Genomic DNA, 12,753 nt, shown 5'->3' with positions numbered 1-12,753 from the left:
CAGCAGTGCCCTGAAGGGAAAACAAATGAACTTAGAAAATATCAATTTGGATCTGATTAATCCGATTAATCTGAGTCGGATTTTTAAAAGATCGGAAAAAGCAAACCAAGTCGAGTCTGTCTATTAATTCCCGATAGACAAGTCCAGACATTCATGGATTTCCCACTGCCTCATTCCAAGCAAAGCTCTATTCACAGGAACACAGAGAAGTTTTGACATCAATGTGGAAAAAAATAATCTGATTAAAAACTTGATAATCATGGGTTGTGTCATTATCGGATACTCGTCATGATTACGGTTTAGAAAAATGATGAGCTAAGAAACTCGAAATCACCAGCAGATGAAAATATGAAATAAGAGAATAGAATTGTATCTAAAAGTCATGAGAATTCCTATATATGTCACAGATTTAATAGTTCTCAACTTAATTTAGTCTTGCATTATAGGCCAATTTCTCCCCTCTGATATAAACATTCATCATCGAAATGTTGATTTTCAATCAGGAAAATTTTGATTTCAAAAATTCAACTCACATTAGTTAAGACTGGATTTTATCATTTACTTATTGACCACTTTAATTTCTCATAATTATTTCTTTCTCATGTTTTTTTTTTTTTTTTTGTGCTTTACAGAGGAAAATTTGAAGGTAGAATTTCCTCATATTTATCAGACAGAAAATAAAATCACACCAGTACAATCTCGATTTATCTTTTTTTTTTTTCAATTAGATATGAATTCCAGATAGGGATATTTTTTTTCCACAAAAATAAGAGTCAATCTGAGCAGAATTCACCAGAAATAATGTAGCACCTCCTTACCTGGCTGAGCCTCGACCACCGCCAGGAGGAGGATCCAGGTGCGCAGCGTCCACCAGCACCTTTGGCCCGGACGCATCCTTCCGCTCTTTCTGGCTAAAACCTCACAGCAGAAGAAATAAATTATCCTCTTAGCTGCGGGAGGGAGGATGCGGGTTCATCTCCGACTCATGCAGAAATAAATCAGACTCCACGATCTCGCGTGTACCTGCCGCGCACCTTGACGCACAGCTGCGAGACAGCGAGTGGTCACTGTCAAGTCCGAGAGATTAACGTCAAACATCCGGTTTGTGGATTTTCAAAATAAAAGCCGACTGTGCGATTTAGACAGAAGTTTTAATTTCAAGACACCAGAGGAGTAATAGAAATACAAGAATCACTACAAATAAAAGAAAATAAAATATACGTTTTTTAATTACAGAAAATGAACGAGTGTGATATATATACCTCATCTTCGCAATACGTTTAACCTGAAATCACATGCTTTTATTTTGAAGGAGTATGGCATGCAACTATAAATTGAGAAAACGAATTTCAATGAAATGTTTTTCCCCCTCTTCCAGCAAATAGCGAAATAAAAATTAGAAAAGTAAAGTTAAAATCTAGTTAAAGTTAAAATTTAAAGTAAAGTCAAAATTTTAAAAGTGAAGTTATTCAAAGATCGGTATTTCAAAAAAATTTGTCAAGCTGGGATGTTTTCAAAGGGGTGTGAAATGAGTGAGTGGGTGAGTGAAACACTTCTGTCACCATCAGTCGGGGCTGTTTCTCCTGTGCCGTTGCCTGGACACCCACCGTCAGACTGAGCAACAAATCACCCGGAATGAGCGACACTGATGAAAACCCCTCATCACAAGAGCAAAGAGCAACTCGGCCTCCTCATCGATCATGCAGATATGTCACACGCTTCCCACAAACACCGCTCGTGACCCTGCAGCCCATCGCAGCATCCTGTGCATTATGGGATGTTCGTATTGCACTATCCTTTGCAATATTTTCAGATAAAAATTCTGTGAGGTTTCTTATTCAGTCTAAATGTTAAATTACTGATACTTTCATGAGAATGGTGACAAAAAAAGCAAGTGATCGCCTCATTTTACAACATTAAGAGTTGTAAATATGAATGAGTGTTATAGCCATAGTTAAAAATAAATGCGTTTGTATGTTTATGTTTGACGTGTACGTTCGAATATATGTATGAGCGTGTGATTTCTGCAGGCATCTCAGCGGTTCCTTCATCAGGAGCCATAAAATGAGCTCATACACGCGGATGAAAGATTTCCAAGCCTGTGTTGAGACATGCAAAGCGGCACCTGTCTCCTAGAACCCGAATTCCACGAAGAGAAAAGACCTTTGACATGATGACAGATGCTCAAATCGCACAAAGACGGATCTTTCCAGACCCCGGAAAGGCGCATAAATCCACTTTTTCCCGTCCCGTCAAAATTTGCACGACCTTTACGGTCAAAAGGAGTTGGGAGTTGCAAAACGTCAAGGCGCCGCTTTGCTTCGCATTTCTGTCTGAGCGGAGGGGAAAGTGAGCGCGGCCTGCGAGGGTTTGTCAGAACATGTTCTTCGCCGAGTGGTGAATCTACGAGCGGATCACAGAAAACCCCCGTCGGATCCCCGGTCGCTCGCCGTGGATCCTGTCTGCACACGTACAGAATCGTCCGCTCTCTCTAGTTCAAATTCCATCCGTCTTCCGTCCTCCTCTCGGCCGTCAAAGCTCGGGAAGAGACGCTCTGAAGGTGGCGTTCGTACCCGGAGATGAACACATGTCATGTTTGTCTGAACACGCAGCGTGACGTGAACTTTTGCTGCTCTTCATCACACTCGAGTAAATCGCTTCACTTCCAAGAAGGGACGTGCAAGGAGTCCCGGGGCCATTACTCTGATATTACAGTTTTACCACCTTATCGATTCATTTGTTACCAGTGATAGAAAGGAGCGTTACATTTTGGCGTGCACAATTGTTAGATCTTGTCATTCTTATATGCTAACGGTGAAATTCCCAGTTTTTTTGTGCAGATTGTCTTTCCACTTTGACTGGATTGTGCTTTTAATTTGCATTAGTCAAGCAATTTAAAAAACATATAAAGCAATGCAATATGACATAATATGATATAATACTAGTGCCGAATTAAATGTGTATACATAAAACTGTTTTAAAATCAGGTCATTTGCAGCACGGTCTTTGTATTTATCTTTTTTTTCTTTTTTTTTTTTACTTCTACATTTTGTGGAGAGGAGTTTTCCAGACTTTTCACTGATTTAATGTTGAAATAAACCTTTTCAGTGCACTTTTTTTTCTGGGAACATTCCACTTTTGCCTTGATTTTGCACCAAAAAGACGATTCCATATCTGTTTTTGAGGATGTTCTCCTTCGTCCGTTCCTGGTTTCATCAGGTTTCATCGTCTACCAGTCATCAGTTTAAGTTTATTCATCATATAAATCAATAACTGGAATTTATATCAAAACCAGAAAAATGAAATAATAAAATTTGTCATTTTGTTTTGTCGCTGAAAAGGTGCAATTAAGTTTTGGATTACAAAACAAAACAAATATATGGATTGTTTTTTTCTTTCAAGACTACAGCTGGTGATGGTTAATGTAGTCTACAAATTTGGGGTTTACATTACATATCTAAAAATCTGGCATTAAATGTGTTGCAAATGTGGACAAAACTGTGCTTAAAATCAGAAAAACAGCACGATGCAAAACAGTGATCTCCAAAATTATACAAAATTATACTGTACACAACTGGATGGTAAAGTTTTCTGGAAAACTTTATCATTTACCTAACCTTGAAAAAAAATCAAATGTGAGTTAATGCGAATTCTTAATAATAATATATTTTTTTATCCTTGTTGTTGTCACTTCATTTTCATCCTATTCATCCGATTATATTTATATTCCTATTTATTCATATTGTTATTGTTGCACTGCTGTGACAAATGAATTTCCCCTGTGGGGATCAATAAAAATCTTATCTTATCTTATCTTATCTTATCTTATCTTATCTTAATTGAAACTAGGTATTCTTTTGAACGCTTTGGAAAAAAAATGCATTTTATAGTGACAATATAGTGATCATGGGTCAAGACAGTTTTTTTGTGTTAAAATAAATCATGTTTCTTTTTGGGGCATTTTTGGTGTGCCAATTTTTTTCAAACTTCTATTCAGTCGGCTTTTTCGACCCAGCACCCATCCCCAACTGAGAAGCGGATGTATGTGTTTTTTCCTTTTTCTAGCTCTTAGAAAAGACAACTCACACTTTTTGACACTGTAATCGGAACAAAAAAAAAGGATCGAACAAGATCAGATGAAAAAGAGTTAAAAAAGAAAAAAAAAACACATGCACATTGCCACCCAGTTAGGGATGGGTGCTGTATCAAAAAAAGTCAAAAATATCCGCACACCAAAAACACTGATGATTTATTTTACAAATAACACAGAAAAAACTTTTTCCCTAAAAACATAGGCTCTTCTACACACATCTCTGTTAAGCTCTGTTTTGGGGAAAAAGTTTATTCGTCTTATATGTAAAATAAATCCTCTTTCTTTTTGGAGCATTTTTGTTGTGCGTATTTTTCTCAAATTCTATGACATCAGATGAAGAAAAAGCAGAGGGCAGATGTGACAGCACACAAGGATGGAGAAGTTTCAAGGACAAATGAGCTTGACCTGTGCTCGCTGGCGCCCCCTAGTGGACAAATAGGGAATTACAACTTCTGGGAAGCAGCCCGCTTTGAGGAGCAACAATGAAAAACTGCAAAAGAAAAGCACAACAAACAACTACAAGAAATCAGGGACACTTTCATGGAAGGCAAATCTATCATTTTGTTCTCTGTGCAGCTTCTGCGCTGTCATTTCACCAGCTCAACTAAAACAGTGGCGTTTCAAAGCGCTTTACACTTGAAGCATTTTACATATAGATGGCCTTCAGCCACTGCCACACACACACACACACACACACACACACACACACACACACACACACACACACACACACTTGGGCGTCAGTGGTGGCGAAGCTGCCATGCAAAGCGTTTAACTGAGCCATCCAGAGCAATCAATCACAGCAAAAATGGGAAAAATAATTGATGATGATTTTACCAAGCCATAAAATTCAATACATAATCAATACACATGTCATGCCATAACTCCGTTGTCTATTTTTTTCCTTGTTGGTCTCAGCCCATTCGCATCCTGCTTATTTTTTATTTTTCTTATTGCTATTGTCACTTTGTAATTTTGTTGTTGTTTTGGTTGTCTTTTTTTACCTTTGCGGTTTGTTTGCTTGTTTTCTCCTATCCATATCATTTGTTTGTTGTTGTTGTTCTCTCTGCTGTCTATTTATTTGAGAATGTCTTTTGCTATTTTCTAATTGTCTTCCAATTGTCCCAAGTTCATCTTATTTCATCTTATAATATATATTTATAAGGGATGGGGCGATCGAGTTTAATCGGTCACAACCTGCAGCTGCCACGCACACCAAACCTCAGCGGGAAAGAGAAAACGTCTTATTTTTTTTCCTTGTATTAAAGATGCATGTTTAGAGGGTGACGAGAGAAAGTGATTTAGAATAACTGACAGAAATTGATCTCAGTTCTTTCAAGTCCTACAGAACAGAAGAAGAAGCCGGTAAAGCATCGCTCAAGGATTTTTATTTATGGAGGCAGAAAGCTACATCAGATAAACTTCCCTCTCCATTTTTTTTCATTTCACACTTCTTATATAGAAATGTATATGCATGTACATATTACAAATGTATATATATCCATAAATACATAAATATTACATTATTTACAACAATATCATAGGTATAATGTAGTGGTTGAATAGACCTGATCTTGTGCTGTATGCATAAGTTTGTGGTCCAAAGAAGGACCTTCCGTCTTTCTTTCCTCGAACAGCAGAAAAACTGAGAAATGTCTCAATATTAACTTCAGGTCTGAAATGGTTCACATGGAAACAGTGATGTGAAATTGACTGATGTTCAGTCGAACTACATTTCCACTGTAGAAGATGAAAGTGAGGACATCTCCTTTGACCTCCAAGACCTTGAAAACAGGGGGAAGGAGAGCGATCGGAGGTCAGGAGAGATTTTCATCCAGAATATTTATGCACTGTTTGTTCTGACAGGTTCATCATTCATTCATTATTTATACAACTTATCCATCGGGGCAGCATGAGTGAGGAACAGACAATGAAAAGTGAAAACCCCTTTTTCACACATTACAACTGATTTAAATGAATGTACTATCTAATAATAATAATAGTAATAATAATAATAATAAAAGCTATAGTAATAATAATAATAATAATAATAATAATGTCATGAATCAGAATGAATAACATGTAATCAAGTAACGAATAACAAGTACAGACAATGAATGAAAATGAAACTCCGCTTTTCCCACAATTGATTTAAATTCATGTACTATCTATTATTATTATCATTATTATTATTATTATTATTATTATTATTATTATTAATAGTAATAATAATAATAATAATAATAATAATAATAATCGATAAAAATATTAATTATCAGTTTTATTGTTAATGCTGATAATAATTATAATTATTAGTTATTAGTAATTTTATTGTTATTGTCATCAATTCTTCTTCTTATAATAATAATAATAATGATAATGAATAATGAATACGTGGGAAAATTACCAAGATATTACTATGAAATCTGTGAGAAATAAGTAGAAAAAATGTGTGAAAGTAACTGAGAATTTGCAATAAGCTATCTGAAAATTTAATTTTCTTCAAAACCAACCAAGAAAGAATTCCAGCTAATTTTGTTTTGGTTTTTTTTTTTACTTTTTTTTTTCTTTGAGCTGAAGTTCAGATGTTTTTTTTTCCTGTATTTCTTAAAAAGATTTCCAGGTCAAGTCTTGCTGAGATCTTTATATTAAAATCAAACTGTTGAGAATTCTTACCGAAGGTTGCAACAGAGTCTGACAATGATGACCCACAACACCAGGATACATGCGACAATTGGTATGAGGATGAATCCCCGCCTCCCTGAAAAAAGATAGAAAATAAAAAAGGTGGTAAAAATAAAAGAAAATACTTTTCCATGACAATGTTTTTTTTTAATGTCTTTGGAGACACGTTCTTTTACTACTGATGTACAGTGGGGTAAAAAAGTATTTCGTCAGCCACCAATTGTGCAAATTTTCCCACTTAAAAAGATGATGGAGGCCTGTAATTTTCATCATAGGTACACTTCAACTATGAGAGACAGAATGAGAAAAAAAATCCACAAAATCACATTGTCTGATATCTAAAGAATATATTTGCAAATTAAGGAGGAAAATAGGTATTTGGTCAAGAACAAAAGTTCATCTCAATACTTTCTACATACCTTTTGTTAGCAATGACAGAGATCTAACATTTTCTGTAAGTCTTCACAAGGCTTTCATACACAGCTGCTGGTAGGTATGATGTCACAGCAGGTATGATGTCATTCGGATGCAACTAAGCATTCTTTCTCCTCCAACTCCAAGTTGAATTTTTACCGAAAAGTTCTATTTTGGTTTCATCTGACCATAAGACATTCTCCCAATCCTCTTCTGGATCATCCAAATGTTCTCTTGCAAACTTCAGTGCTGGCTTCAGCAGGTGGTTTTCTGGGGGACACGTCTGGCACCGCAGGATTTGAGTCCCTGGCGGCGTAGTGTGTTACTGATGGGAGCTTTGTTACTTTGGTCTCTGCGGCTCATTCACAACGTCCCCCCTGGGATTCTGGGATTTTTGCTCAGCGTTCTTGTGATCATTTTGACCCCCATGGGGCGAGATCTGGCGTGCAGCCCCAGATGGTGGGAGATGATATGGTTTTGTACGTCTTCCATTTTCTAATAATCGCTCCCACAGTTGACTTCTTCACACCAAGGTGCTTACCTAATGCAAACTCAGTCCTCCCAGTCTGATGCAGGTCTACAGTTTTGTTTCTGGTGTCCTTTGACAGCTCTTTGGTCTTGGCCATAGAGGAGTTTGGAGTTTGACTGTTTGAGGTTGTGGACACGCGTCTTTAACATTGATAACCAGTTCAAACAGGTGCCATTAATACAGCTAACGTATGGAGCCTCTTACAAAAGAAGTTACAGGTCTGTGAGAGTCCGAAATCTAAGCTGTAGGTGACCAAATACTTATTTTCCACAATAATTTGCAAATAAATTCTTTAAAAATCATATCATGTGATTTTCTGGAATTTTTTTTTTCACAACCTGTCTGTCATAGTCTAAGTGTACCTATGATGAAAATTACAGGCCTCTATTATCTTTTTAAAAGGGAGAACTTGCACAATTGGTGGCTGATTAAACCCTTTTTAGCCCCACTGTAACTGGAGCTATTTTAATATGAACCCTTTGCCCCGTGTTAACCAGATATTGTCATGACGTCTTACTGTTGGTGAAGGGGTTCGGCACTTTTTCGCTGCTTTTTCTGCTCACGAAGTTATCCAGCGAGCAAGAGAACCAGGACCTCCTCTCATCCTAGGAACAGAGGACGAGAAACCGCATCAACTGACAAGCCTGCCGATCGCAAGAAATCACCGGCAGAAACTAACAGAAAATAAGCAGAAAATAAGATACCGAATAGACAAAGACTAATGTGGACCGTAACGGCAGCTGATTCGGTCGCTCGAATTACGGTTGAGCTTGATGCTGGCTATTTGCTAGTTATCTGGTTATTTTGAAGTTGTGCAAAAAAAACTGTTAAAGTGGGTAAAGAGTATGTGCTTGATGTGCAGGTACGTACGCATAAAAAAAGGGTGCGTTTTATTCAAACAGGTGCGATCGGACAGGATCTGGATAATCTGGCTTTGCTTCTTTTGAGCTTCTGGCCTGCATGAATGAATCACTCAGTATTATTATTATTATGATTAACATGTTAAGCACAAGGAAAAGGGCATTTCAGAGTTTTTCTTATGATTGAAATGGGGGAAGTAAACTATTGCTGGCGAATTGTCCTTTAACACATATTTGCCGGACAGACTACAGACGTGGATAGAAAAGAAACCCTCAGCAAAGTAAATATAAAAATGATAACAATAACAATATTCTGATTCTGATACTAGAATAAAATACAATGGGGAAATGTCATATTCTGATTCTGATGACAATATAGAAAAATTAATAAATTAACAAAAATCTGAAAAACAATTGTTTTAACGCCTTAAAAGTGCAAAAAAGAGAACCAGGTTATCCTCAAATTACTAAAAATTCAGGACGAACCGCCAGAAAATCAGCTACAAATCATCAAAAAACATGTAATACATGAAAAAAGAATCAGCCAATTATAGCTACAAATGTGCAAGAAATTAGTTGATTATTTAAGAAATTGATTTTGGAGAGATTCCTCTTTACCTTTTGTATAATGTGGCTCTTGCCGGACCCCAACGTCTGTTCCTCCGACCTCCAGTAATACTGCAGGTCATCGCCGCCCGTTGTGTTTGCATCGCAGGTGAAAACACAGTAGTTGATCTCACAGTGGACCAGTACGGTGGGTGTGGGGACGGGAGCTGGCGGAAAAACGAAACAGACACTTATTCATCATGTATGATAAAGTCATGCATGTTTGGTTTTCACACGTGTTCCCTCTACTTACGCACGACCCTCAGGTGAATCGTGGTGACGACGTTGTTGTTATTGTTGATCTGAGACGTGTAGGTGCCACCGTCACTCTCGGAGAGATTTCTGATTGTCAGCTCCCCGCTGGAAGCGTTGAACTCAGCTTTGTCTAAAAAACACACACACATAGGTACATGCACACACACACAAGCGAAATCTTTATACTTTATAGTTTATACACTTTATAGTTTCACTGAGACACTTTATAGTTTATAGTTTGTTTTTTTTTCTAATTCTGCCTTTCTTTCTTTTATTATTTATTACTGTTATATTTTCTGTAACTCTGGCACAGCAATTTCCTTCGGGATTAATAAAGTTGTTCTTATTCTTATTCTTATTCTTATTTGAGTTTTTGACTCCTAACAGCGTTAGAAATTTCACTTGACGTCACTACAAGCATTTTCAAAATTCTGCTTTTACCTTCTTCTTCTTCTTCTTCTTCTTCTTCTTCTTCTTCTTCTTCTTCTTCTTCTTCTTCTTCTTCTGGCTTTTCCCTGCAGGGGTCGCCACAGAAACTCGACATTCTTTTTTTTAGTTATCTATTAATTTTTAGTTGTTTATTTATTTTCAGTTGTCTGTCTATTTATTCGTAGTTGGCTATTTATTTTTAGTTATCTGTATTTATTTTTTTTAGTTGTCTATTTATTTTTAGCTATTTTCAGTTGTCTGTCTATTTATTTTTAGTTGTCTATTTTTATTTGTCTGTCAATTTGTTTTAAGTTGTCTGTCATTTTTTTTAGCTGTCTATTTATTTTTTTTATTTATCTATTTATTTGTATTTTCATAAAAAAAAACTGTGCATGCTCTGAGCCGAGAGCTCTCATTGCAAAATTTCCCTGTGCCTGCACAATGACAATTAAAACTCCTGATTCTTGAATCCTCACCTTGGAACTGACGATAAGAGAAGCTAGCGCTGTTCCACTCCACGGCCAGATCCAGCCCGATCTTCCAGGTGATGCAGGTGATGGCGTCCGAATCCACTCCTGGGTTGAGGACCACCGTTTCTCCCACCTCCTTGTAGATAATCAGCTCTGGCAAAACAGTCGAAAAATGGTCGTCGATTTTTCTCTGATGAAAGCGGAGCTGGCAGCAAAAAATAACGATGGTCTGAGTTTTTCTAGAACTATTCCCTCATTTTATCCACTGTTTTGAGTGAGTTATAGTAAAAAAAAAAAAAAAGGATTGTAGCTTTTTGAATTCATCCTGTGGCTCTCTGAATCAAGTACACATGATGTTAGCGATGGGACGAACAACACTGGTGCCGAGTGCACAAGTGTGAAACCCCGTATTGGTGTGTGTGACGCTTGAACAAAAAAAATCATGTGACCGAGAGTTTGTTGGATGGGGATTAAACTGTTTGCTGCGCTTGTTGGATTTTTGGATTTTAGATCTTTTTCTTCTGATGCCAAGTAAGGTAAATCTTTTCCTCCTTTGGGCATTGTTTACTGTTAGTTTTTAATTCAATTTTTTTCTACTCTTTTCTAGGAAGAGGTTTGATTTGGCACCTAAATATCTATGCAAGCCATCTTCATCTGTTCCCTGTGAACGAGTATTTTCTAAGACAGGGTAAGTGGTGTCCAAGAGGGGAAATCGCCTTGGAGCAAAGACACTTCAAAAACTTTTGTTGCTCAATAAAAATGTATGAATGAATCCATTTTTAGTGCTTTATGTCATTTGATTGAACATTTTGGTTTAACAAAATCCCACACGTTAAACATTTTAATTCTCAATTCAATTCTCGATTTTAATTCTCAATTTTACAGACGAATTTTGCTATATTTTACACGCCAATTCATTTAAACATTTACACAAATAAGCAAATTTTGAACCCTTCACTCCGCAAACAAATGGAGCAAATGAAATCATGCAAGGATGAGATCATATTTTAAGTAAAAGACTTGCAACTGAATAAAGATCAAATAATATTTCGCAGGCTAATGTTGGGTTAACGTGCAAGTTTTTCCACCTTTTCATTTTGTTTATCTGCAATGATTTTAGATCTACAGCAGAGGTCACTATTGAGTGACCAACACGGTGTCAACACAACTCCTTGAGGCATCATCAACGCCATCCCCTTTGTGGAGAGAGGGTGAAGCTTCGTCTTGGCCATAAAGTTAGACTTATAAAAATAAAATCTTCTATTTCAGCCTTCTATTTCAAAAGCCGCATTGAAAATAAGGCACAGAAAAAAATAAAAAACAAATTAAATAAGATTAAAAATAAAGATAAATAAGATTTTTAATAAGCCAAAATGAAATGAATAAATCCATAAAATAAAAGAAATAAATCAGGTAATTTTCCAAAATTACCAAGACATAAAATATCTGTAAAAATATTTGCTGAACATTCCTGCAAAGTGGATCAGCAGGTTTAAGTTGCTGCGCATGCGCAATTTGCACGCCCGCCTTGATGAGCAAAGAAGCCGTGAAATCCAATCGGTCAACCAATTCCGATTTTTTGTTGTTTTTTTTTGCATTAAATTGACCGAGTTGACCGATTTTTTTACACTTTTTTTTAACCTATTCGGCAATTTTACCTTACAGCTGAGACTGTTTTCAAACGCACCTGGTCCGGCGGACACCTCCGTCCACAGGTGGAGGAGCTCCAGGAGCAGGACGAGAAGAATCCCCGTGACCAGCCTTCTCATTGCGGGGTCAAAGGTCGAGGGTCCCACGAAGGTTGCAACATTCCACGTCCACGTCCAACCGTGGAGAAGCGTTGGTGTCGCATCCGAGCTCAACTGAAGTGAAAGCAAAAAAAGCGAGAGGGTGTATTGGGATGGGAGGGGCGAACCTGTCAGACGATGGAAAAAAACAGTTCTTTTTTTTTTTTTTTTTTAAAGAAACAAATAAAACATCTCAAAACAATTCACAAGGAACAGGGACAATCTTGCAAAAGAACAATTGATTTTAAAATATTTCCTGTATTAATATCCTATTTTTTTTATTTGAGATTCCCTGTACTTTTCCACTTCTGAGCTTGGGTTTTCCTGTTAAGCCTAAACACAGCCGGGTTCTCAGTCTGGAGACCTTGCAAATTTCCTCAATATTTTTCAAGTGAGGTAATAAATCCCTGAGCTGCTTGCAGAGCTTTGACTCAGTCAAATGTGACAAACACCTACTTCCTGTTATAACACATACCTGTTGGCGGCCCGTTGTGCACCAAACTGGGGTTTTGCGTTCTTCATGTCTCCTTTTTAATTTGGATCAGCCTTTCTCAACTTGTTGCACATTATTGAAAATAGTCATACTTTAGGAAAAAAAAAAAGTTTTTTTACTGTGTAATACAGG

General features: G+C 36.9%; 2 protein-coding genes across 3 annotated transcripts in view; both read right to left on the bottom strand.

The window, feature by feature from the left end:
* Positions 1-1,156, bottom strand: part of LOC147233554 (uncharacterized) — a 58,995-nt gene extending 57,839 nt beyond the window's left edge. The window contains exon 1 of the mRNA XM_086148507.1: positions 819-1,156. Within this exon, the coding sequence (XP_086004633.1) occupies positions 819-894 (76 nt within the window). The 5' untranslated portion in view covers positions 895-1,156. The remainder of the gene's footprint in view (positions 1-818) is intronic.
* A 4,315-nt stretch (positions 1,157-5,471) lies between these two features.
* LOC147233553 (uncharacterized) lies at positions 5,472-12,199 on the bottom strand. Of its 2 annotated transcripts, XM_086148500.1 has the most exons (7): positions 12,029-12,199; positions 10,348-10,494; positions 9,441-9,572; positions 9,200-9,354; positions 8,239-8,326; positions 6,770-6,854; positions 5,472-5,877 (listed from the first exon to the last, which is right to left on the bottom strand). In XM_086148500.1, the coding sequence occupies exons 1-7, from the start codon at positions 12,108-12,110 to the stop codon at positions 5,823-5,825; spliced, it is 744 nt and encodes a 247-aa protein (XP_086004626.1). In that variant the 5' UTR covers positions 12,111-12,199; the 3' UTR covers positions 5,472-5,822. The 2 variants fall into 2 exon arrangements, with proteins under 2 accessions (XP_086004626.1, XP_086004627.1); XM_086148501.1 differs by lacking the exons at positions 10,348-10,494; positions 12,029-12,199 and adding an exon at positions 9,884-10,340.
* Positions 12,200-12,753: the final 554 nt, after the last annotated feature.

The sequence above is a fragment of the Fistularia commersonii genome, chromosome 6 (genome assembly GCF_037954325.1).
Source record: "Fistularia commersonii isolate RoL2024-O1a breed Wild chromosome 6, RoL_Fcom_v1.0, whole genome shotgun sequence".
NCBI lineage: Eukaryota > Metazoa > Chordata > Actinopteri > Syngnathiformes > Fistulariidae > Fistularia > Fistularia commersonii.
This window is presented reverse-complemented; position numbering and strand designations above follow the sequence as displayed.